General features: G+C 44.2%; 1 protein-coding gene across 11 annotated transcripts in view; it reads left to right on the top strand.

Annotated features, from left to right (window-relative positions):
• The window catches only part of ABI1 (abl interactor 1), a 64,607-nt gene that overhangs the window by 8,551 nt on the left and 29,312 nt on the right, over positions 1-26,744 (top strand). For all 11 annotated transcript variants that reach the window (XM_077268429.1, XM_077268430.1, XM_077268436.1 and 8 more), the window contains exons 2-3: positions 13,931-14,098; positions 25,714-25,890. In XM_077268429.1, coding sequence (XP_077124544.1) covers positions 13,931-14,098; positions 25,714-25,890 — 345 coding nt within the window. The remainder of the gene's footprint in view (positions 1-13,930; positions 14,099-25,713; positions 25,891-26,744) is intronic.

Genomic DNA, 26,744 nt, shown 5'->3' with positions numbered 1-26,744 from the left:
AGAGAAGCTGCCCACTCCTCCGGCAGCGGCTTATCTCCGCTCCTAACAAGAAGAGCCGCCGCTGCAACTCCAACTCCCGGATCTCCCTCTCCCTCTCCCAATTGGTCTATTAGTTAACATCGGTGGGTTTGTTTATCTGTATGGAGGCCTTTACTACACTCTAAGTCTACATGTCTGGGCTTTTCAATAGTGAGAACCCAGCAAAAAAAAGTTACGTGGTGTAGCAAAGTCTAAAGCTCTAAATATGACATATGCGGGTCATCTTTCCTGAACACCACATTGCCTGTGTGTCGCTAGCTATAAAGATATTGTTAGTGATAAATTCAGGCCGTATTTTGGGTTATATTCTTACATATATTTGCTCAAAAAAATAAATGGAACGCTAAAATACCACATCCAAGATATCACTGAAAAATTCCAGTTGCAAATCTTAGGCTACTTTCACACTAGCGTCTTCCACTGCACGTCGCTATGCGTCGTTTTGGAGAAAAAACGCATCCTGCAAAAGTGCTTGCAGGATGCGTTTTTTCCTCCATTGACTTGCATTAGCGACGCAGTGCGACGGTTGCATCGGTTGCTTGTAACGTTTTTTGGTGCGTCGTTCCCATCTTTTCCGACCGCGCATGCGCGGCCGGAACTCTGCCCCTTCCTCCCCGCACCTCACAATGGGGCAGCGGATGCGTTGAAAAACAGCATCCGCTACCCCCGTTGTGCGGCGCTTGCACAGTATGCGTCGGTGCGCTGCAACATCGCATTGCGACGTGCAGTGCACGATGCTAATGTGAAAGTAGCCTAAATTCATTACAATTCATTGGAATGTGTTGAACAACAAAACATAAAAATGATCAATGTAAATCAAAATTAATATCCCATGGAGGTCTGGATTAGGAGTGATACTCAAAATCAAATTACAGGCTGATCCAACTTCAGTGGAAATGCGTGAAGAAAAATAAATGATGCACAGTAGTGTGTGTGGCTCCCACGTGCCTGTATGATCTCCCTACAATGCCTGGGCATGCTCCTGACGAGGCGACGGATGTTCTTCTGAGGGATCTCCTCCCAGACCTGGATTAAAGCATCAGTTGGTGGATGGATGGAGATATGATGTTCTCGATTTGGCTTCAGGTCTAGGCAACAAACAAGCCAGTCCATAGCATTATTGCCTTCATCATGCAGGAACTGCTGACACTCTCCAGCCACATGAGGTCTGGCATTGTCATTCGTCAGAAGGATCGCAGGTCCCACTGCACCAGCATATGGTCTCACAATAGGTCTGAGGATCTCATCCCAGTACCTGTTGGCAGTCAGATTCCACTGGCTAGCACATGGAGGGCTGTGTGGCCCTTCAAAGAATGCCTCCCCACACCATTACTGACCCACTGCTAAACCCTTAATGCTGAAGGATCTTGCAGGCAGCAGAATGTTATCCATGGTGTCTCCAGAACTTGTTCTCATCTGTGAAGAGCACAGGGCTCCAATGTCGAATCTGCCAATCTTGGTGTTTTCTGGCAAATTCCAATCACCCATCACGGTGTTGGGCTGTAAGAACAACACCCACTTGTGGATGTCAGACCCTCATACCACCCTCATGGAGTCTGTTTCTGACGGTTTGAGCAGACACATGGATGTTTGTGGCCTGCTGGAGGTCATTTTGCAGGGCACTGGCACTTCTCCTCCTGTTCCTCCTTGCACAAAGGAGTAGGTAGTGGTCCTGCTGCTGGGTTGTCCACCTACGGCCCCCTCCATGTCTCCTGGTATCTGCTCCATGCTCTGGACACTGTGCTGACACACAGCTACCCTTCTTGCCACAGCTCGCACTGATGTGCCATCCTGGATGAGCTGTACTATTTGAGCAACTTCTGTGGGTTGCTACTGTACCTCTAAAGGTGAGATCAATTACAAAATCAATAGTGACAAACATAATCAAAAAGGATGAGGAGAGAAATGGTCTGTTGTCACTACCTGCAGAACCACTCCTTTATAGGGGATGTATTGCTAATTGCCTATCATTTCTACCAGCTGTCCGTTCCATTTTCACAATAGCAGGAGAAATTGATTCACAATCTGTGTTGCTTCAGAACTGGACAAGTTTATTTTCACCAGAAGTGTGATTGACTTGGAGTTACTTTGTGTTTTGAGAATATATATTCTGTTGTAATTCAGTATAATACTCAGTGACTTGAATATGGACAAGTCTTCATTCAGAAATGTAGGTCAGAGGACAGCACATTTCATGCTCGAATATCTCTCCCTCCCCGGGTTGTCCCCTTTAGCTATTCATATGCCTGTGGTGTTGGCAAATAACTTTTTTTGCAAAAAGGGAGAGGACGACTGTCCAGCACACCGAAGACCAGTGATGATCTGTATCTCCTAAATCACTTGCAGTAAGATCTTCCTGTGTGTATTCAGTACTGCGGTGCCTACTTGCGTCACTGCCATGTGGGCACTTGTCCATTAGGACCTTTATGCACCATCATCACTTTGTGGAATGGTTTTTAGGGCATCTTCTACTTTTTACACCATCATTTCACAGATTCTCCAAGTAGTAGGTCACTGTGTATGAATTATTTTCGGAGGGGCTAGGAATAGTGGGCTGGGTGTGGCAGTGCCCAGCGCTTCTGTGGCAGTGCCAGCCTGCTAGGATGGTATGGTGTAAGATGTACATTAGCAGCGAGGTGTTCACTCTAGAAATAACAGGAAATGGGCCATCAAAGGCCGTTTGGGAGCTCATTTACAGGCAGCGCGGTGATAACAGCTGCACACACCGGCTGATTTCCTGTTCCTTTGGCACCACCCTAGTAGTGGTTGTTTTCTCTTTTTCAGGGTCTCCATCTGGTACAGTATCTGTGTGAGGCATTAATGGGGTACAGCCAGCACAAATGCTCTGCATTGCTACATGTTGCATATGACCGCTGCTGGAAACTGACCAGATTTGGATAGGGCATGTATATAGGAAGAGATTCCTTCTGTGCATCCTATGGAAGATGCTGCAGATAAAGCTTGTTATGAAACGGGGCCTCTGCAAATAAAGGGAGGCAGTGAGTGTAAACTAAGCGCGTAGCTCCTATAAAAACCACACGTTTAGATGAGCTTCTGGTAGCGGCTTATTTCTGCTCCAAACAAAAGGATCCGTTGAATTGATGATGCCTGGAGGCCCCCATTCACTAAATGGTTGGCCAATCCCACCAAAATCAAAGGGTTGGGGGAAGGAGGGGTGTAGACCATGATGCATGGTCTACCTGTGGGCATCTGACCTCAACTTGTAAGAATCATACATACCTATGAGGCTGTTTGAGTTCAGGACAAGAGAGGTCCGTACTTGGACCATATCCTTTTTTTTTTTTTTTTTTTTTTTTGGACATCTGAATTCAGAAATCTAAAGACTAGGTATAAGGGGGTAATTGAATGAGTGCTAACATGAACAAAACCCCAAAATAAAAGAAAATGTAACTTTTAATGTATAATGCTAAAAACGGGACACACAACAAATACAAACCCCACACTAAAAAAAAAGTGCACATTGTATTCACCCTAAAGATGAACCCTGATCTATGTGCCTGCCCGGCTGCGGAGGTTGGCCGATATATACAGACGTGTGTGTATGTGTGTGGGCGCGCGTTTCGGGCTGGTTTGCTTTAGTATATTGCTAGTGCAGTATATGCCTGCTATCTGTCTCTGTGGGCAGAGCTCTGTTTGGTTTATACACTAGTAAAAGCTTGTTGTGTACAGTGGCATGTAAAGGTTTGTAGTTTTTAAAATGTAGAAGGGGGGTGACATTTTTTTTTTTTTTTTGCCTAAAATATAAAGGAAATGTCATCTTTAACTTTAGGCCTTTTAGAGATCATTTCACTATTCATAACAGTAATTTTTACCAGGGGTGCCCAAACTTTTACATGCCACTGTAAGCCCCCCCACAAAGCCTCCTACATAAAGTATGAGCCCCCACATAGTTTCCTAAATTCAGAGTGAGGACGGACATAGCCCTCTGTACGCAGTATGAGCCCCCACTTAGTCTCCTATATTCAGTATGAGCCCCCCACATAGGCTCTGATATACATTTTTGAGCCCCCCACATAGCCTTCAATATATATATAATACTACAGTACATGGTGGCCCAATACTAACTCATTGGATATTCTAGAATATGTATGTATGTGACTGACACAACTTATCCAGTAAACGTGACTGGACTACATGTCACTGTGACTGACAGAACTTGTCCAGTAAACGTGAATGAACTACGTGGCACTGTGACTGACAGAACTTGTCCAGTAAACGTGACTGAACTACATCACACTGTGACTGACAGAACTTGTTCAGTAAACGTGACTGAACTACGTGGCACTGTGACTGACAGAACTTGTCCAGTAAACGTGACTGAACTACATCACACTGTGACTGACAGAACTTGTTCAGTAAATGTGACTGAGCTACATCACACTGTGACTGACAGAACTTGTTCAGTAAATGTGACTTACTGAACTACGCATCACTATGACTGACAGAACTTGTTCAGTAAATGTGACTGAACTACATCACACTGTGACTGACAGAACTTGTTCAGTAAACGTGAATGAACTACGTGGCACTGTGACTGACAGAACTTGTCCAGTAAACGTGACTGAACTACATCACACTGTGACTGACAGAACTTGTTCAGTAAACGTGAATGAACTACGCGTCACTGTGACTGACAGAACTTGTCCAGTAAACGTGACTGAACTACATCACACTGTGACTGATAGAACTTGTCCAGTAAACGTGACAAGACTGCATCACACTGTGACTGACACAACTTGTTCAGTAAACGTGACTGAACTACTTGGCACTATGACTGCCTGTCGCTGATTGGTCGCGCCAGCCTTCCGCGACCAATCAGTGACGCGGAATTTCCGTTACAGACAAACCGAATTAGACGAATATATAGATATAGATATATTTAGATATATATATTTAGATATATATATATTTAGATTCCATGTATCCAAGGGTACTTCTGATTGAGGTCAAGATTTGCTTTTTGGCCTCCATCATGGTGTGCAGACTGCACTTTTTCATACAGCGCCATTGCAAAAAACATGAAATGCATAGTTTGCATGGCTTACTTTTTTTTCTTGCCTCTTTATAATGAGATCCTATGAGTGGTCTGTGCAGTTTGTACATCAGTTCCTTGCATTGGAAGTACATATTGGGGTTTGAGGACATACACCCCCAATACAAGGCCTCCATTGCTGTATATCGCACCTTAGAAAGGGGAGGAGGGGTCTCTTTTGCCAGCTTTCAGTAAGATAGTATTGTGCAATGAGAATTTGTGACCCCTGAATAAATGCCATCATCACGGTACTGTGCTGCCTGGTAAGCTTGTGTGTATTCATCTCTCGCCAATATTTGCAGTGGTTATACATAACACTGGGCCAGACGGATTAATCTCCCATGATACGAGCCCTGACTCAGCTTTACTGTATTCATCTACCACCCACTGTAATGGAGAGAAGACCCCGCTGCTTGGATTATGTCAACCCATAGATATGAAGTTAATCCCTATAAAAGACAAGTATTATGGAGATCTTGGAACATGATTTCCCCTCCCCCCCCAAGTGGTTGAAGAGGAATTCCCAGCAGAGACTTGAGTCTTGTCCACTTGTGCGCTGACTCTCACGGAGCTTTAGGTCAGTAGATACGGCCACTTCTGCCCTGTTAGGAGATATATAATATGGTCCCATCCTAGCGTTTAATGGTCTCCAAGATGGCCATTGATCTCTAGATTGGTTATAAAGATCTTGGGTAATTTCCATTGTCTACTACCGTAGATCAAACTGTCAATAGCCTGAGGTATCATGGGGTTAAGGTCAGGTCGCCCAGAAGGTTCCACAATAATTCCCAAATAACTCCTGTTTTTACTAAACAGGTCGTAAGTTCATAATCTGATCAGTGGTGATTTTTTATTTTTTCCCTCCAATACCAGAGAAAAACTGACACGTGACTGTTAAAATTGACACACAACGCAAATGGATGAAAAACTGGTTATCGTGGGATTTTTTTTCTTTAGTGGTCAGATTTGTGAAGAAGTCCTGAGTTTTCCATTCACCCCCTGGTTCTCCAGACCTTATACTGTATGAAGCCGATTTATCCGCAGTCATCGTCCTCCCTGTATTGAGTATAGCGCATTACTGGAGATGGCGATGATACGTTTTACACTCCCTGAGGGGCGCGTGAAGATTGCACGATGCGTCTATCGATTCTCAGCACAAAATGGATTTAGCCATTCTATTCCAGTCTATTGTGTTAATGGATCTTAGACCCTATAGTGACTGGATGGATTTTAAAAAGCTTTATGGTTGTGATTTTTTTTTTTTTTTTGTAGCATCTCACAGCCCAACATAAGACCACATCTGGGCCCCCATTTCTGATGTGCCACCGATGGAGCAAAAGACTTGCATGTCTTTGATCTCTGTTTGCCTAATTTAAACTTTCTGGCTCCGGTGGGGGCAAACCTGACTCACTTTTTGTGGGACATTTGATGGCGGTCAGAAACTGAGGCCAACACCTGCTCAGAACCTGGTGTTTTGGCCAATTGGGCTTTGTGATCCCCTTTTTTTTTTTTTCTTTATGGGGTGTCTTCGTGAGGACTTTGCCCAGTTAGCCAAAAGACTAGATTTCAAAGACTGCTGTATGTCAGGAATGGAGGGGCGCAGGAACAAAGAGTGCCAAATTCAGGAGAACAGCGAGATTTAAACCATGTAAAAGAAAAAAAAAATACCAAATGTTATTTTAAGAGTTCATCACAGACTTTGGCTTTCTTGATAAACTTGGCACCAGCGTATAAAAAAAAATAATTAAAATCTAATTTTGATGGCGCTTAAATTGCTGCTGTCTCCACTTCTGACAGTCTAAGGCTGAATTCACTTACAATTAAACTGTCTGTCGGTGGTATTTCTCAATATTCACCTTCATTTTATGCCGATATACACCCATATAATCTAAGTTTCCTCTTAGCCCCTCATTTAAATCTCCGTATACCATGACGTATACCATTTATATACGATATGTGACAATGCCACACAGCCGCATCCATAATTTACATGTTTTTAGGCATTTTCCACACGACTGATGTTTTGTTTTTTGCGCCGCCCTTCTCATATTAGATCTTCTGTTTGTTCAGAGTGAAGTAAACACGTTTGTCGATGGCGAGGATTTGGGAACCTCTCCAGAACATGCTCTTGACTTGACGTCACCTGAACAGAACCCAAAATGTGTCGTAACCTATAGACAGGAGGAAGGAAGGATGGCAATCTGCCATTGAGCAATGTCCGTTTTTAGGGTCGGAGCCTATTTATAGTGGTGGAGTTCAGGACTTTCTTTATCTGCGGCTCCCAGCAGAGTCTGAGAGTGTCAATGAGAGTCTATAAACTCTGCTTTCTAGTTTGTGTTGGCTGATCTGTGAGGTGAGGAGGGCGGGAGGAAAGGGTGGATCTCCCTATGAGTTTACATTAACTCTCGCTGTCAGTGGAAGAATGGGGACTTCCTTCCTGCCTGGAGTTTTACTTGTTACATGTGTGGAGTATACTGTGTAACACAGATGTCGCAGATGTAAGAATAATCTTTTTTTTTTTTTTTTTTTTGTGGTTCTGTGCTTTTTTTTTTTTTTTTTTCCTTTTTAAAAATTTTAGCTGATACATTTAAATGGAAAGGTCATCAGTCAGATGGTCGGTGGTCTGACATCTACCCAACCGTGCGCTGATATCTAGCTCCTTGGCCAAATGAAGTTCGCGTTGTACTGAGCCAGAACAGCACAGCTCTGTACACTGTGTAGTAGCCGTTCTCGGGTGTGGCGGCTCAGCTCCTCTTGAAGTGACTGTGCTCCGAGCCACAGCGCCACAGAACGGCTACTACATCAGGAACGCAGCTGTGCTGTTCCAGCTTCATAGACTGAATGTCCGTTTGCTGCCGCTCCAGATATCTGCAGAGCAGGGTGGGCTGCTGTTTTTTGAACCCCCACTAATATTGATCATCTGTGTCCTGTTCCCTTTAAGGTGGTCGTACATATTGGTCTAAAGTTGATTTTCAGCCTGTTCTACACTGTAACTATTTGACAGGGACTAATGAGTGGAAGCTGCAGGCCACCCAATTGTATACAACTTAGTTTTTATTTGGGCCACATCTGTAGCTAAAATCAGTCAGTAGCCCTACAAAAAGTCGCAGTGTATCCCAGGCCTAAAAGACAATGTCAACTAAAATGATCAATCGTCCGGTGACCTTTAACAACAAATGATAGTTTTAGCAAAATAATCACCAATTATGGTTGTCTGGTAAGAAGGGAATCCGTGGAAAAAACAAACAAACAAACAAAAAAACCCCAAAAAACAAATGGTTAGTGTACAGAAGAACATTCTTGAGACTATCTATTATGCCCAGTTATAATCACTTTTACTTTACTTTTTGAACTATAACCATTTTTGGTACGAAGACGTCCTGAAGAGCGCATCTCCCAAATCTAATGTGGAGGCAGCCCGAGGCTCACTGGACCTCATGAGTCAACTTGTCTTACAGAGAAAACGAGGACTTTTTTTCTCTCAGGCATTTTGGCTACACGAGGGCCATTGTGTCTCTAATCTCCGGGCTCGCTGCGCTCTGGAACGAGCCGCTCTGAATGCCGGGGATCTGGGTGAAAGTTGATGAATCGATCGCAGTTTAGACACCATTTACTGGCCGTCTCTACATCTCTAATTTTTGTAATGCTCCATTTTATTGGAAATTACCAGCATTGCATAACATCCCGGGAAGTTCCTCTGTGCCGCTCGCCCACACTGGTGTGTGTATATATAGTACGTGCCTTGTTTGTATAGGGAACTAGATAGAACATTACTTCTGGTTAGCTTATGATATGTCACCAGCAGCATGCGCGTGATTACCTGTCTGTTAAATAATAGAATATAATAGTGTTTATTTTTAGTTATTACAATTTTTGCATTTTTTTTGCCATTCATTTTGCTATTTTTACACAGTAAATTTTTAGAAAGGATCTAATGTATAGGTGTGTGGGGTATTTCTATTTTTTTTCTTTAAGTTGCGATTTTTTTTTATTTTTCCTCCCTGGTTCCTTTGGTGCTCCAAAGCTTGAGGGTATGTGCACACGTTCAGGTTTTTTCGCGTTTTTTTTTCACGTTTTTCACGATAAAAACTCTATAAAAACTCATTAAAAACTCATACATTATGCATCGTATCCTTTAGAATGCATTCTGCATGTTATGTGCACATGTGCAGCATGTTCATTAATTTTGCGGATTTTCCGCATTTTTTTCCCGCTATTCTATGCATTTGGAAAAAACGCACAAAAAACGCGTCAAAAACGCATGAAAAAACGCATGCGGATTTCTGGCAGAAATGTCCGGTTTTTGTGAGGAGAATTTCTGCAAGAAATCCTGACGTGTACATAGCCTTAATGTGTTTTCAGTGGGTAAGTGTGGGTTAGATCCCCATAGGTCATTTCTAGCCATTGCTTATCTACCCTGAGAACCAAATGGTTAGGTGATAAAATTCAACATAACTTATCCTTTTTTTTTTTTTTTTTTTGCCCACCTTTCTGACATCAGGTATTTAGGAGGCCCCAATACATAAATAAATTGTATGGTACCTCCAGTGTCTGCAGCGTTTCGGCCATTGTGTGGTCTATGATGTATGGATCGGCCATTTGGTTTCCTGACCCAAACTCAACGTCCAACCTTATATTTTCCTATACAGAGTCACGTGGCCGTTCCATATATCATGGTCAGTACTTGGACCCAGTGTCCCAGATGTGTGAATTTGACCTTAATGTGTATAGGCATTGTAACAGGAGACTGATCAGAAATTTTTCTTTTTTCCTATTCACACTAATTTTTGGTTTTGTTGGCAAAACAAAGACCGACCCTGCCATGTTTGAGTCCAACCAAAGTCCTGGTAGTGTGAACGACACACAGGTGCAGTGCTCTTCAGGCTATGAGCACACGTTCAGGATTTTTTGCCTTTTTTTCTTGTTTTTTCAGCCGTTTTCCACGGAAAAAAAACGCAAAAAAAAAAAAGCTTGCATTAAGCATCCCATCATTTCAATGCATTCCGCAATTTTTGTGCACATGCTGCATTTTGTCCGGCAAAATAACGCATCGCGGTAAAAAGCGCAGCATTGTTCATTAATTTTCTGGATTTTTAGCGTTTTTGCCTCTATATTATTGCATTGGGAAGCTCTACAAAAAAATGCAAAAAAAAAAAAATCGCATGCAGATTTCCTGCAGAAAAAGTCCGGTTTTGTTCAGGAAAATTCTGCAGACATTCCTGAACGTGTGCACATAGCCTTACAGGGCAGGTACCCAACGTAAATCTTGCCTTACACGACCAGAACAAGAATGAAGGTTCTTATTAATCGACAGAAGGCAGAGATCTTGAATACCATGAACAATTTGGTACACAGACATGTTCTGGGAAACTGTGTAACTCCATTGTAAATAAAAATAAAATGGAATTAATTTTCTATAACTTTTCCACCCCTCCAATCTGTTGGGCACTGGCCGCGCCACCCTGATTTTTTTTTCCCTGCAGATGTATTGGCGATTTTTTTTTTTTTTTTTTTTTTTTTTTTCACATTTTTCTCGCCATGATAAATGGGCTGTAGATCAGCGCGGGATTGTGAGCCGCGCTTCCAGAGTAGGACCAGTAAGTGAAATATTGTGCCGTCTGCATACAAATGTGCCTCCTGTATAGAGGCGGCTGAATAATGGAGCGTTAACCCTCTCCTCGACAGCCGGTCGCCCCCGCGCTGAGGCCACTGGCTATCTGGATGTCCTGAACAGCTGCAGTTGTGTGCCTGCCATCGATACTCTGCGCACGGCTCCTTTATCAGACATAATTTGTTACCGCTAACCAATATATACTGCTGCAGGAAGGGTGACTAAAATGCCAGTTATTCCTAAATTTCTATAGGGTAACTGTAAAGTGACTTCCTCCTTTTCCGTCCCCAGGAAGTTGAGGTACAGGGGTAAGAACGCTGCCAATAGAAATGCTATATACGCCTCATTTATCAAGTGTCTAAAAACAACCATCTTTGTTGCCCATAGCGACCAATCACAGCCCAGCTTTAATTTTATCAGCAGTTTAAAAAATGTAAGCTGAGAGCTGATTGGTTGCTATGGGCAATGATGACTTTTCTTTCACACTTTTGGTACATGAGGCTTTTGTCTGACTTTCTCCCTAGTGTCCTCCATTACTGTGCACATTTGAGCCATTTTTATGTGTATGTGAATATAATGGAACATGTGATAAGCTGGCGTTATGTATGCCTGGCAACGCTCATGTCTGAGGTAGAATAAAAGCATTGCCCAGTGAAATGGCGTGTTTGTCACAGGCCTACAAGCCTAAATTGTAGTTCTTCCATATCTTTGCGCAAAAAGATTCACTCTGCTCTGGTCCGGCATCTGACCGCTGATGATTTTAATGGCAGCACTAAGGAAACGTCCTCTTTCCCGCCAGTGATTTAGTGAAAATTTTGAGACCCACAGTGGTCACCAGCTGCGCCCCAACCACGAATCCAGCCTTTCTTTTTAGCCGTTAGGCCCCTATAGACTAAAATGGGTCTACGAATGATTGTTGATGACCGAAAATACATCTGATTACATCGGTCGGTATTGGATTTTTTTGTTGCCATTGCTAATGGCTTGAAAAAATGTCTGACCAATGTTCTGAACACTGAAAAATCATTCATCAGTGGAAATTAACTATTTTCACCAAAATGGCTGACAATCACACCTTTATCATAAAAATTTGTATGGGTTCCATTACCCTAAAACTGTTAAGTACATACTGGGGTCCATAAAGCGATACAGCTGCTATATGGAGACTGATCTAAAGGCCTCGATAGACCTAAGATGAAGGTTAGCCGAGCTCGCCGACATGACCTCAATCACCCGGCAGTCTAGTGTGTATGGGGGCGTACAACGAATTGTCGAGATGTCGAACGGACATGTCTGATTTCTGTCAATCGCTTTTTCTTGTTGATTTGCCGCCAACAGGCATGTCTGATACCTTGACTGCTTCATAGAGGACGCAAGAGTACTAGGCCGAGTTTTCATTTAGGTTCTTTCTCTCCCATCCCCACTTCTCAAAATTACAGTAAGGCTAAGTTCACACAGGGTATTTTTGTTGCCTTTTTTTGTGCTAGTTTTCATCTGCGGTTTACAGTACCAATAAAACCTACGAGATGTCAGAAATCTCATGCACGCACACTGTTTTTTTTTTTTTTTTCCCACCACCAGTATTTTGTGCTTTGCATGTTTTTTGGACATAGAGCATGTCACTTCTTTCAGCTTTTTTTTCCCCAATATCTGAGTGGTGAAAAAACGCACCAAAAACTCAACCATGAGTTTTTGCTGCGTTTTTTTTTTTTGTGTGCCAAAACCCCATTCTTTGGAATAGAACTTTTTTTTTTTTTTTTTTTCCTTCAACACTGAACTTCATCAGCATGCACAAGAGAAAAATCTAGCATGCCAAAAATGCAAGAAAAACTAAGGAAAACGCCTAGTGTGAACTTACCCTGGCTTTCACATTGAATTTTGGCACCCATTCAATGGCCCAGCGATGCTGACAGAGCGAACGTGCCCACTGATGTGCATCATTTTCGGCCATGTGCGCATACTGGAGGCGGAAAGTCAGACGTAGGAGGCAGTAGTCAACAATTGTGGCTCTCCAGTTCTTGCAAGATTACGACACCCAGCATTTTGCATGGAGTCATACTTTCCCAACAGCTCATTACAGATCGTAGATCCTCAGTACCGAACTTGTTGGTTTATGCACCCTGCTATTTAATCAAGTGGGTGTTTATTAGTCATTTGGTGCACAATTCGTGCTTTTTTGGTGCAATCTGAATTGGTCTTCTGCTTGATGGGACTTCTATAAGATGATGCACGCTGAGCCGCTGGAGCGCCTTTATACAATGCAATGTGCTGCGCGGTATCCTGGTATTTCACCTGTATAATAGCTGCAATATATAAGCACATAGTTATCTGGTTGCTAGAAGTTGGCCGCCCACGACTGCCAGCTCCGTCACATTATGTACTGAAGGATTTTTTTTTTTGTGTGTAGGAGCAGAACATTGCATATAACCCTGGCTTCTGTGAGCTTCACATAATGTGACAGCAGGAGTACAGCTCCGGAGGTGGAGAAATGTACACTTGAATCTAATCATGGAGATTTAATGAATGGCCGTTCTTAAAATAAATTTCTGTATTGTTCCTTGCGTGTATACTAAAGGTATTGAAGAAACGCACCATTACCCTTCAGGTAAATCCCCTTGACGTTCAAGCGCCAAAACTTCAGTGCCCCCCTTGGACTTTATATACCGTAATACAAGTGAAATTTTGGCTCCTTTCTATAAAAGGAAGGGTTTGTTTTTAATGATGTGGAGAGGTAAAGGGTTAACGGGGAATGTGCGCCGTTGGATATCACAACTATGTGAAGCACGCACCTTCTCCAAGGTTATGACATTATTTACTCGCATGGTTGTACATTCCTACAATGAAGAGATTGTGGACATGTCTGCACATGGGCCGTGTGATTTCATACCGTCCTGAAACGCGAGTGGTGAGGCTAAACTTGGTGTATTGCAGCTCCCGGTGGATCGATAACGCTACGTTTGCACCGGTGTACACTGTTCCACATTAGGGGGATGCCATTCTTTTTTGTTATGGACCTCATCTTGAATTTTGATACCTTACCCATTCATTAATGGCTCCTCCGTTCAATCCCTCCCGCCCTATCATTGTAATCCAGGTTCTTCTGGTGGTTCTGGTGATGGACTCGCACGGCGGTATGAATGAGACCTTTACTCACAACCTACCTCATTTAGTTGGTGCCATCGCACTGAGCTACATTTAAAATATCTTATTTATTTTGTGTTCTGCAGGCTCCAGACAAGAGGAAAGCACTAGAAGAGACCAAGGCCTACACGACCCAATCCTTGGCAAGCGTTGCCTATCAAATCAATGCATTGGCCAACAATGTTCTCCAGTTGCTGGACATCCAAGCTTCCCAGCTGCGGAGGATGGAGTCCTCCATCAATCATATCTCCCAGGTAAACTCCTCTGAACAGATGGATAAAGTGACTAGTATCTCCTCTTGGACCCCCCACCCTTTCTAAAATGAAGAAGCCATGGTGCTGGTATAGCCCTTCTAATTTTTCCCAGCACAGTGTCCGCCCCTGCCGTGATCGGAATGGGGCCATTGCTGCAATTCACTGCACAGATAAGTGGTGGGGTCAGACCGGATTCTCGGAATGGTTGGGGGACCCTGGGGAGAGACATGCATCAAGCCTAATAATGGCATTTCTGCATTAAAAACATGTACGGCTGGAAAAACACTGGATAAAAAAATGTGTTTTTGATGCATATTTTCCCATTCATTAGAGTGGGCAAAAAAACACTGAAAGAATTGACAGGTTTGAAAGTGCTTAAATCGGCAAGGAAAAATTATCAACATATGCATGAGGTTTCAGAAATCTCAATGGGACAATTTTTTTTTTTTTTCTCGACAAAAACACATTGTGTGAACATCCCCTTAATATGTACGTTCTTCACGTATTCCACAGCTGCATTCTCAATTCTATTAGTGGTCATTGGAAACGATTGACCTTTTTTATTTTGCAGTTTTGAGTGTAAAAACGTCATTTCCAGCATGAAAATCACCACACTATAGCTATGTGCAGATGTCAGGCCGTGAAAGGATGCTGGTAGTCTGGTTCGGCAGCATTGTGAATGCAGCTCTGGAGTATAATACAAGCTGCACTTCAGGATCACTATACATGAAAGGTTTTTTTTTTGTTTTTTTTCTTTTGTTAATGTTCCTTATTTGTATCTTACAATTAGAAAATTGCATCTTGCTGCACTATTCTATAGGGAAGGACATAGATATGGTTGGTCCACTGTCAGGCTACATTGCCAAAAATTTGCCCGTGGTTTAGTGCTACTTCAGGGTGATATTAGTTAAGAGGATGACAACCTCTGTGGTTTTGGGTGATGTAGTAATAACAAGATTAGTATGTTATTTCTTTGGAGAATATATAAGCAAAAAAGTCCGATGTAGGCGCTTATGCCTACAGATGAAGACTTGCATGTAACAGTTAATATCATAATTCACTTTTTATTTTTTATTCACTTGCACGTAATAGAAGTAAATGGGCAAAAAAGGTCCAAATATCCTATGTAAGACCTATAAAAAAAACAAAAACAAAAAAAAACAACCTATAAATTTGGGGAAAAAATTAAATTTTTCAGTCCCAGTACATATTGTTCTGGGAATTGAGGTCTAAATGCCCTGGTCAGAAAAAAAGTTAATGTTTTTTTTTTTTTTGCTGCTTTAGCCTATGAGTTATGGCATTTGCCCCTGTTTACATCTTCACTATAAGCCCCCCGATAGGGGCTCTGTTGACATTTCCGTCCCATTTGAAGACCTGAATAGGGCAACCTGATGAAGGGAAAAAAAACATCATGCCTGTCGGCAGTGAGTCCAGTGATTGGCTGCAGCAGTCACATGAATGAGTGATGGCAGATTAAAAGGGTTTATTTCAGTCCTTGTCCAGTACTCTACAAGCTCCTTTTACAATGTAGCTGGCAGAAAGACTCCTTCCTATGGGTTATTGGTGGATCCGTGAATATCTCTGGGAGCTGTGCCGCACCTGCTGACATTTTGCATAACTTCAATTTTGGAAACTGAGCAGAATTTGCATAATCTTCAGCTGCAATATAACATTTTCTTTTTTTTTTTTTTTTTTTTTTTGTTCCTTGTGATCCGAATGATTAGTGTAAATGTCACATTGCATATAAAGTTTTCATTTTCCCTGAAATATTTTGGCATAAATTGCTTTTTCTCGTGCCCAAATAGATCTGTGCTATGGGGTATAATGAAGATGGGTGTATTCCAGTTGGCAAATGGCCCTAGAAAATTGCTCATTTAGGGTACGTTCACACAGGACTTTTTTGCTGCTTTTTTTTGCTGCTTTTTTTTATGCTAATTTTCAGCTGCTTTTTACAGTACCATTAAAGCCTATGAGATTTCAGAAATCTCATGCACACACGTTGGTTTTTTGTTTGATCAGTATTTTCTGCTTTGCTGCTTTTTTTGGACATAGGGCATGTCACTTCTTTCAGCGTTTTTGCAGCGTTTTTTCACCCATTGACTTGAATGGGTGATGAAAAAAACGTTGCAAAAACGTTGCAAAAACGCATGTAGCATTATTTGCTGTGTTTTTTGTGCAGAAAATCATGGCCAGCAGGAAGGGATCTCACAGCCAAGAGCTTAGGGGTGTGGTTAGTGAGGTGTGAAGAGCCACTGTGAGCCATTGTGAGGTGTCCTGATTGTGATCTATTGTGAGGGAGTTCCTGGTAGTAAGGTGTGAAGAGCCATTGTGAGGTGTCCTAGCAGCTGAAAATTGGCATAAAAAAAAAAACTGCAGCAAAAATCTGCAGCAAAAAACTGCAGCAAAAATCTGCAGCAAAAAAGTCCTGTGTGAACGTACCCAAAAAACGCACCAAATACGCACAAAAAAAACCGCACCTAAATTAGCATAAAAAAAGCAGCAAAAAAGTCCTGTGTGAACGTACCCTTAAAGAGAACAGGTCACATTTTTTTTTTTTTTTTTAGAATTGTTTAGACTTCCTCCTCCAATTGCCGCTGCTCCAGGGATTCTCAAACACTTTTTCTTCTTCTATGACCCTCCATTCTAAATGTATGACTCCTGGTAATAAAGATGCAAAATTTTCACTTTTACCAACTGGGCGTAGATCGGGGGACTTCTCAGTGGGTGTGGCTGTTTTTTAATTGGCCGGCGTCGGGGCAGAAATGGGGAACGCCCACTCAAGTTCTATGGTATACGCCCAGTTGTCAAAGGGAGAAGTTGCAGCATTATTACCCAGGGGTCTAGCTTAGAAATACATGAGGCATAGAGGCAAAAGGAAAAACTGTCCCAGAATCAGTGGAAACACCAATTGGAGGAGGTACTCGTTTTCCATTGAAAAAAAATCAAACATGGCGGCTTTCTTCCTAAAACTGCTCCACACCTGTGCTGAGGTTGTGTGTGATATTGCAGCTCGGCTCCACTGGAGGAAAATCCACCCCGACAGTGGACAGATGGGGGCATCAATGAGAATCTCAGGTTATTTTCCTGGTAGGATTATATGTTCCTTACAAAGACTTGGCGGAGCCATCATTTGTCATAAATGTCATTCATTTATTTGCTATAAACGCCGCTGTTCTCCTGAACCTGGAAATGTTTTTTCTTTTTGTTTTGGCTCCCTCTTGCCTATATCTAAACCTAATCATGTTAGCTAAGTGGGCGTGGTCCTCAAAGTGGTATCCTCATCACAACACCCTTGGCTCACAATACTTGAGATATGGCCCGTTCTTCCCTGTATTCAAATAAAGACCGAGAGGCACAGGACCAAAGGAAAAGCACCACCAGCTTCAGGAGTACTGTGCCATTTACAACATGAAAAAAGAGGCATATTTATGAGAAATTAGACAATTTGGAAGCCAAAATTAACTCTAAGTCATTTCTGCATGGGTTTCTCAAAGTCCGAATTCTGTAAAGAGAAAATGACTACTTCTGAGACTCCATAACAAGACCCATCACTGACCATGTCAGATAAATCGGGTGAAATATACCATATCCTGCGCAGATTATTGTATTGTGTTAAAGGGCCAGTCTCAGTATCTATTGGAAAGGGGATAACGCTCCAATCACTGAGGGTCTGACCGTTGGGACCCCCACTAATCTCAAGAACCAGGGCACTGAAGAACCCAGTGTGAATGGAGTGTAGGTCATTCATACGCCCTGCTGCTCCATTCATTCTTATGGAGGCAATGCTGAAGACCAGATGAGCGGTGCTCTTGCCCATTAGTTAGGCAATGCTTGCATGTGTTGTGGCTGTCGAACAGGCACGAGACTTGCAGCCACGGAGACTTGAATATAATATTCGAGCACACCGAAGTCACTGTTAGCACCCGAGCATGCTGAGATAACACCTTATCAGAGCACATTTGCTCTTCACAACTTGTTTGGTTGTCACTTCAGCCTTTGCGCTGAGCCACCCATATCATGTAGAGTTGCAATAGTGATAAACCATTTTCCAGGACGTCATCCTGACAGCACTATGGAGGACGTCCTCCTCCCCCTTGCTGGGACAGGAAACACACGAGAGTTCAAAAGGTCCGGTCCCACCCCCAATCCTCAGTGTTTTTCCTGTCCCTGCAAGGGACGCACGAGAGAAGCTGCGCAGCTTACCGGAGCTCAGGGGGATCGTGCGGCTTGCCAAATCCTTCCCCCTGTCAAGAGGCTCAGGGCAGAAACCCTCCAGAGGGGGGTCCCTCTGCTCCAAAGACCAGCAGCCGCTCCTCCCGGTGGGGGGGCTCTCGGCTGCGGACGCGGTTCCCGAGGTCGGCAGCATCCATCAGCGTGAACGCCGGGCTCTGACTCTTCCGGCGGAAGTTCCGGGGACCGCGTCACTTCTGGTTCGCAGCATCCGTTACCGTCACTTCCGGTAATGCTGGATGTACAGGGGAGGCGTGCGTTCCAGCGTGGAGCTCAGGTATCGTAGCGCTTTGGCAGACGCTGCAGCGGCAAGGAGCCTGACACTGTGGAACCATGGAGAGCATGCCACCTGAGGATGGGGTAAGTGCGCAGTGCGCAAACTCCCCTAGCCCCTGTAAAAGGCAGCCACCCTGTTATGTTCCCTATCTTATGTCATTTAAGGATAAGGGAACCCCAGCCGTCCCCCCTGGTCAAGTTAAGAGATCCGGAAAGGCCTCTGGGAAGTCCAGTAGATGTCCATTATGTAACGCAAAACTCCCGGACACCCATGGCAAAACCTTATGTGCGGATTGCACATCTAAGGTTATGAGAGAGGAGCAGCCCACCTTATTATCTGAGATGAGGTCCTTAATCAGAGAAGAGGTCCAGGCTTCACTAGCTACCATGGTGGAAAAGCCCAGCCCTATGCCCAGTCGCAAAAGGGCCAGGCGGGAGCCGGAATATACTTCCGATGACAGGTCTGACTCTGAAGACCTAGTCTCTGAGGAAGAGGGCGAGCTTCCTTCTGGAAGCCAGGACCATCAGAGGAAGTACCTTTTCCAGGCGGAGGACACAAATGAGCTGGTGCAAGCGGTGCGATGCACCATGCAGGTAGAAGAGACATCTAAGCCGCAATCCAGGCAGGACCTGATGTTTGGGGGACTCATGTCACGTCGGCAGACAGTCTTCCCGGTTAGTGAGCATATCAAGGCCATGGTGCTCGAAGAATGGAAAGAGGCGGAACGTCGGCTGACATTGTCTAAAGACTTTAAGGCGCGTCTACCCTTTGAGCCGGATGATGTTAAGTTATGGGACGAGATACCCAAGGTGGACGTCCCGGTGGCGAAGGTCGCCAAAAAGACAGCTATCCCATTTGAGGACTCATCGACCTTGCGCGATCCGATGCATCGTAAGTCGGACATATTGTTAAAGAGAGCCTGGGAGTCTTCCGCGGCTCTAATTAAGACCAATATTGCAGCTACCTCGGTAGCCCGGTCTATGCACCTTTGGATGGGGCAATTAGAGGAGCACCTCTCTAATAAGACCCCAAGGTCAGAGATCCTAAACTCTCTCCCCATAATGAAATCTGCTACTGCTTTTCTATCTGACATGACGGCTGAGTCAGTCAGATTTTCAGCCAGAAATGGATCATTGTCTAATGCGGCTAGAAGAGCGGTCTGGCTAAGGTCTTGGTCGGGTGATAATGCGTCCAAGACAAAATTGTGTTCAATTCCCTTCTCAGGTGCAAGGGTGTTTGGTCCTTCCCTCGATACTATCTTGGAGTCGGCTTCAGACAAGAAAAAAGGGTTCCCAGAGGACAAGCCTAAGAGGCCTCAGTCCTTTCGGAGAGGGTTTCCCTTTAGAAGACAGTCCAACTACAGGTCCGACTTCAGAGGGGGAAGGTCCAATAGAGGTTTTAATAGGGGTTCCCGTGGCCACGGTAGTAAGAACAGGAGTTTCTTCTTCAGCCCCTCCTCTAAATCTAAATCACAATGACGCCACTCTTATAGGGGGAAGGCTTCGCCATTTTGCGGTAAACTGGAACAGAGTCACTCAAAATCAATGGGTCCTTCGCACTGTGTCAGAAGGCTACAGTATAGAGTTCTACTCCCCTCCACCAGACAGGTACATCGTACCTACGGTGGTTATGCAAGACTCTCCCATGTTAAAAGACTTAATGGACATGCTTTCCTCAAGAGTCATAATACCAGTACCACCGCTAGAGCTAGGCCAGGGACACTACTCTTCCCTGTTCTCCATAACAAAACCGTCAGGCGACTCACTCACAATCGTAAATTTAAAACCTCTGAATGCCTGGGTCAGGTACAAGAGGTTTCGTATGGAGTCCATCCGTTCTGCAATCCTTCTCATAGATCAGAACGCGGTAATGTGCACTCTCGACTTGAAGAGTGCCAATTATCAGGTCCCTGTCCACCATCTATCTCAGAGGCTTCTGAGGTTCGCGGTAGTTCTGCCGTCCGGGACCTGTCACTACCAGTTCCAGTGCCTGCCGTTTGGACTTGCCTCAGCAACTCGTGTATTTACAAAGCTGGTGTCGGAGATAGTGGCGTTCCTAAGAAACCAGGGGATTATAATAGTTCCATATCTCGACGACTTTCTCCTGATAGCAAGAACACCAGAGATCCTATCGGATCACAGGAACCGAACCATCGCGGTAATGGAGCACTTGGGATGGATCATAAACTGGCAGAAATCAGACCTGATTCCGGAGCACAAAAAGGTCTTCCTGGGTGTCTGTCTGGATTCTGCAAACAGAATATCCCTACTACCCGAATCCAAGCTGGAGGCAATTCAGATTCAGATCAGACTCCTACTAGAACGCAGAGTCTCAATAAGGATGGCCATGAGAGTGCTAGGCCTAATGACGGCATGCATACCATGCGTAAGATGGGCACAATTCCATTCAAGACCACTACAGAGCTTAATCCTCTCCAAGTGGGACCGTCGTCAGTCTTCTCTGGACAGTACTTTATATCTACCAGATCCAGCACGAAGATCTCTCCTTTGGTGGACAGACCCAGAAAAACTAAGAATTGGAGTACTATGGACTACCGATCCCTACATAGTAGTTACTACAGACTCCAGCGCCTGGGGCTGGGGAGCTCACTTACGAGGGAGGATCCTCCAGGGACGATGGCCTCCAGACGTCGCTCGCAACTCGTCCAACTTCAGAGAGCTGTATGCTGTCTGAGAAGCCCTGAGAAGAAATCATCACACTCTGGAGAATCGTCACGTCAGAGTATTGTCCGACAACGTGACAACAGTTTCCTTTCTAAAACACACCAAGGAGGCCCAAGACACCATCTTCTCCAGGAGCTGGCGGGGAGAATATTTCGCTGGGCAGAAAGGTCGATCCTCTCCATCTCTGCAATCCACTTAGAAGGCTCCCAGAACGTCATAGCGGATTACTTGAGCAGAAGAAGAGTGTTTGCAACAGAGTGGGAACTCAACCAGGACATCTTCCAGGAGCTGTGCCGGCGTTGGGGCACTCCCAGTATAGACCTCTTCGCAAACAGGAGAAACTCGAAGGTCTCAAGGTTCTTCTCGCTGAACCCTCGGGATCTGCCGGAAGGGATAGATGGTCTAAGTCAGAATTGGACGGAGCCCCTCTCATATGCTTTCCCTCCTCTAGCACTAATCCCGGCTGTTCTCAGGAAGATCAAGGAAGAACAGGCTCGAGTAATTTTGGTAGTTCCATACTGGCCAAGAAGGAGTTGGTTCTCCCTTCTGGTAGACCTGGCAATAGAGAGTCCAGTGGAGCTCCTTCACAGACCAGATGTAATCCACCAGGGCCCAGTGTACCATCCGGACCCAGAGAAGCTACATCTCTCAGCCTGGATCCTGAAAGGAACATCCTGAGGGCAAGAGGCCTGTCTGACCAGGTCATATCCACTATCAAGGCCAGTAGGAAGCCGGTCACGTCAGCAATCTACTTGAAGATCTGGAGGCGTTTCTGTCTGGAGGGTGGCAGGTCTGAGGTTGCGGCAGGCACTTACCCAGAATTCTGGATTTTCTGCAGGCTGGGTTCGATAAAGGGCTTAGGCCGAGCACCTTGAAGGTGCAGATCTCGGCACTTAGCTCCTTTCTAGACTATCCCCTGGCAACACACCCTTGGATAGTTAGATTTATCAGAGCCACCCAAAGGTTGCGCCCCACCATTAGACAATTATCTCCTCCTTGGGATCTTAACCTTGTCCTGAGATTCCTCTGCAAAAATAATTACGCCTCGGCAGATAACATGTCCATTTCAGCCCTGACACGTAAAACGGCATTCCTAGTGGCGATCCCGGCTAAGAGGGTGGGGGAAATCCAAGCCCTGTGCACACGGGACCCATACCTCCAGATTAGAGACGATAGTGTGGTCCTTAAACTAGATCCCTCGTTCGTTCCAAAAGTGGGAACTCTAAAAAATAGGAATCAGGAGATAGTGTTACCATCTTTTTGCTGTAACCCTTCCAATTCTAAAGAGGAAGCTCTGCATTCCCTGGATGTCAGACAGGCGGTCATCGACTACCTGTCAGCCACCAACCCATGGCGCATCGACCCAAATCTGTTTATTTTGTTCGGCGGTAAAAATAGGGGTAAGAAGGCCTCTAAGGCCTCCATTGCTCGATGGATCACTTCCGTGATCTCCGAGGCCTACCAGTCGGAGGGCATCCCTCCTCCAAAGGGTCTCCATGCACACTCTACTAGAGGGATGGCTACTTCTTGGGCTGAGAGGGCAGGCGCCTCTCTAGAGCAGATTTGTAAGGCCGCTACATGGGCTAGTGCGAATACCTTTTGCAAACATTATAAGCTTGATGTTTTGTCCAGTCAGCATACTGCATTCGGGAGAAAGGTTCTCCAAGCGGTAATCCCACCCTGAGGAGGTGCTTTGGTACTCTCCATAGTGCTGTCAGGATGACGTCCTGGAAAATAGGTATTAAGCTTACCGTTAATGATGTTTCCAGGAGTCCATCCTGACAGCACGGGTAATTCCCTCCCTGTTAATTTAGTTATGCTAATGTAATGTGAACCTGACATGTCTGTACTATGTTCCTAACATATGATGTAATATGTTCCTAAATACTTGGTGTTATGTTCTTTACCATTAAATATAATTTTTTTTTGCATCTCCCTTGAGGCGGTTCTTGTTACAACACTGAGGATTGGGGGTGGGACCGGACCTTTTGAACTCTCGTGTGTTTCCTGTCCCAGCAAGGGGGAGGAGGACGTCCTCCATAGTGCTGTCAGGATGGACTCCTGGAAACATCATTAACGGTAAGCTTAATACCTATTTTTTCTAGGCTCTAGAATATATGGAGAATGAAGAAACCCTTTCAAAAGGGCTTTCCAGGACTTTGATATTACCGTAATTACTTGTCCAATATGAGATCGATGAAGGTCCGACTGCCGGTGTCCCCATCGATCAGCTGATTGATTGATCCTTTCATTGTTTACAAGGCACAGCGCCACATATTTAATAGTGGCTGTGCCTGGTATTACAGCTCATTCTTATTTTCTTGGCTAGGTCTGCAATAAGCTGCAGTACCTGGCACAACCACTAGAAAATATGGCGCTGTCTACTATAAGACAAGGAAAAAATAAAAACCCTGCGCTCTGTAGGTGGGTCTAGTGCAGTCTGCGAGTGGTGGGGGACACGGCGATGTTTGACCTCTTGAAGGTATCATGGTTGGTGTTTCTCTTCTGTGGATCCACAAGATTTTACCCTGACGTGTTCCATGAGATCTAAAGAGTTTAATCAATTTACCAGAAGATGAATCAATCAAACCCGACCGAACCATAAGAAAGACACGTCGGGTCTAAAAATATGCCTGGCGCGGGGAGTCCTGGCTGGTAGCGTGCCATGGAAGAGATCAATTACATGCCAGCGAGGCGGCACTAACCGAGGCGTGGGAACGTGCTCGGGATTTAATGCTCTAGATAGCAAGTTGTCTGTTTTAAAGAGGAAGTATGACGGGCAGGATAAAAATATATTTATCCCAGAAATGCCCCTACCTATGAAATGAGCCCTCGCCCTACTGACAGGAAGGGTTTTTCAAGCTTTACAATTGATTTTTCCATTGCTCCAGCGACGCTTATCTCCTGTATACCCTGATGCATGAATATAGTGACCTCAATGGGGACATTGCACGCATGGCCAGGAAACGTGTCCTCACATTGTCTGTGGTCGTATATGCTGAGGGGGGCAAAGTTATGATCAGACTGACTGAAGGATGCTCAGTTAACTCATTCTGCAGCCAGCAATGAACAGATAGGCCGGCGTTCATAGCAGATGAGCATTTCTACTGCACATAGCAGGGCTAAAGCCTTGCTACATGTAGCACAACCGATCGGATGATCGCAGCTTCAGGTCTTCTAAGAAGGCTATTGAAGCAAATAAAAAGTTACAAAAAAAAAAATTAAAAATAAGAATTTAAAATATAAATGTTCAAATCACCCCTCTTCCCCCCCCCCCCCCCCATTAATAATAAAATATCTATAACACACCTTTGGTATTGCTGCTTTCAGAGTCGCCCTATTTATCTAAATATATAAATAATCAATCTGATTGGTAAATGATGTAATGAGAAAAACAAATCAAAACAATACATCATATCCATCCCCATCCATATGTGGTATCGATTAAAAACGTCAGATCGGCACGCAAAAAATAATTTCTTACCCAGCCCCAGATCCCGGAAACTGGAGACACTATGGGCCTCGGGGGTGGAGAGGGGGAGAATGGCACCTTTTTTAAATTAATGAAGGGAATAAAAAAAAAAACAGACATGTTCGGTATCTATGAACTCTTAATGACCTGGGGAATTATAATGGCAGCTTAGTTTTAACATTTAGGGAACATGGTAAAAATAAAACCCAAAAAACAACTTTTTTTTGGAATTTCAAAGGACTTGGAATTTTTTTCCCATTTTCCAGTACACGATATGGTAAAACAATGGTGTTATTTAAAAAGTACAACTTTTCCCTCATAAAACAAGTCCTCACACGGCCATTTTGGGGGAGGGGGGGGGGGGGAAATAAAAGTTATGTCTCTGAAAAGACGACGATCAAAAAGTGAAAACTGGTTAAAACAAAAAAAAAAAAAAAAATGGCCCGGCTGTGAACAGGTTAAGGCAACGGTGCCTTTGTGTCTTTTTTTTTTTTTTTAATTTATTTATTTATTTTTTTAAGAAACCTAACCCTTAGGTCTAGCTGCTGCCTACCTGAAAAGGCAGAATTATTAAGAACCGCCTTAATACCCTGCTTAATGTGGTCTTTGGGCATTATAGAGGTGGGTGTAAGGCCTGACATTTCTCAATAAGCGTCATCATGTTGAAGTGGTTTTTATTGCTTCTTGCAGGTAAGAGTGTAGCAATATATTATGGACAGGGACACAGCAGCTCTTGTGACGGAGGCAAATCTGTATCAGGGTTTCCTTTTAATTGATAGCTATATATATATATTTTTTTTTTTTTTTACAAAGTTTAGCAGATTATCAAATTTTTTTTATTGTAATTCTCTGAAAATCTGGAAAGTCCACAACATACTGTAGAATTGCTAGAAAGTCGAGATTTTCTGAACTCGTAAAATTCTGACTCTGAGCCCAAATATTTTCCCTGCAGACTGTGGACATCCACAAGGAGAAGGTGGCTCGCAGAGAGATCGGCATCTTGACTACCAACAAGAACACCGCAAGGAGCCATAAAATTATCGCTCCTACCAACATGGAGCGCCCCGTCAGGTACATTCGAAAGCCCATAGACTACACGGTGCTGGACGATGTAGGCCACGGAGTGAAGGTAAGAGATTGGTTTGTACGTTCGCCCTCATTCATAGGTGTTCTTTTCTTCTTCATTTCTTCTTTTTTTCTTGTAAGAAGAGTTGGGAGACAGCGTGTCTAAACATCCGATCACAGGGAATGGAATTCAGCTTCACCGGCCAATCACTGATTTGTGTGGGCACAATTGCTCCACTCTAATTTAGTGTAACACCCGTGCCATAGGATAGGGGATAAGCTGCCGATTATTGGTGCTGATGCCTTGGTCAGTCACAAGGGCGGAGATAGTCCCCCCCCCCCCCATTTCAACAGTGGTGGTCAAGCATGGGCGCTGCCACTCTATTCAGTCTATGGGTCTGACTTACTACATCTGTCCCATAGACAATGAATTTGAGTGCACTTGTTTGCCACTCCATTCATATGGGGGACTTGTGATCCCCATTGTCGAGTAAAAGCAACCAATCAGCTATCCTGTGGTCAATTTTGCAAATATTTGTTCGGACCCCCCCCCTTTAAATTCCACCATAGTGGAGTTATCATGCCGCATTACCACCCCAGCGAATTGCCCGCTGTGACGTGACGTAACCTCCGGCGGTGACAGTACGTTTCAGCTTTAAATTGCAAAATATCGCCCAACGCTAATTGCTCGAGTTACTAAAGACCGGGTTAAAAATTGTCCCCATGGCAAAACTTCCTGCGCCGGTACTGTTATGCCATTCCAACCGGGCATCACGGCAGTAATAACAGCTGAGCGGATCGGTTTATTGGCTGATCGGCAGCTATAGACGGGCAGACCGCACTTTACTGCTCACAGAACGATCGTTAATGCAATTGTTCTGCACACGTAGAATACCATTGTTCTCGGCAGCACATGTC

The sequence above is a fragment of the Ranitomeya variabilis genome, chromosome 6 (genome assembly GCF_051348905.1).
Source record: "Ranitomeya variabilis isolate aRanVar5 chromosome 6, aRanVar5.hap1, whole genome shotgun sequence".
NCBI lineage: Eukaryota > Metazoa > Chordata > Amphibia > Anura > Dendrobatidae > Ranitomeya > Ranitomeya variabilis.
Note: the sequence above shows the minus strand (reverse complement) of the source record. Positions and strands in the feature narration are given on the sequence as shown.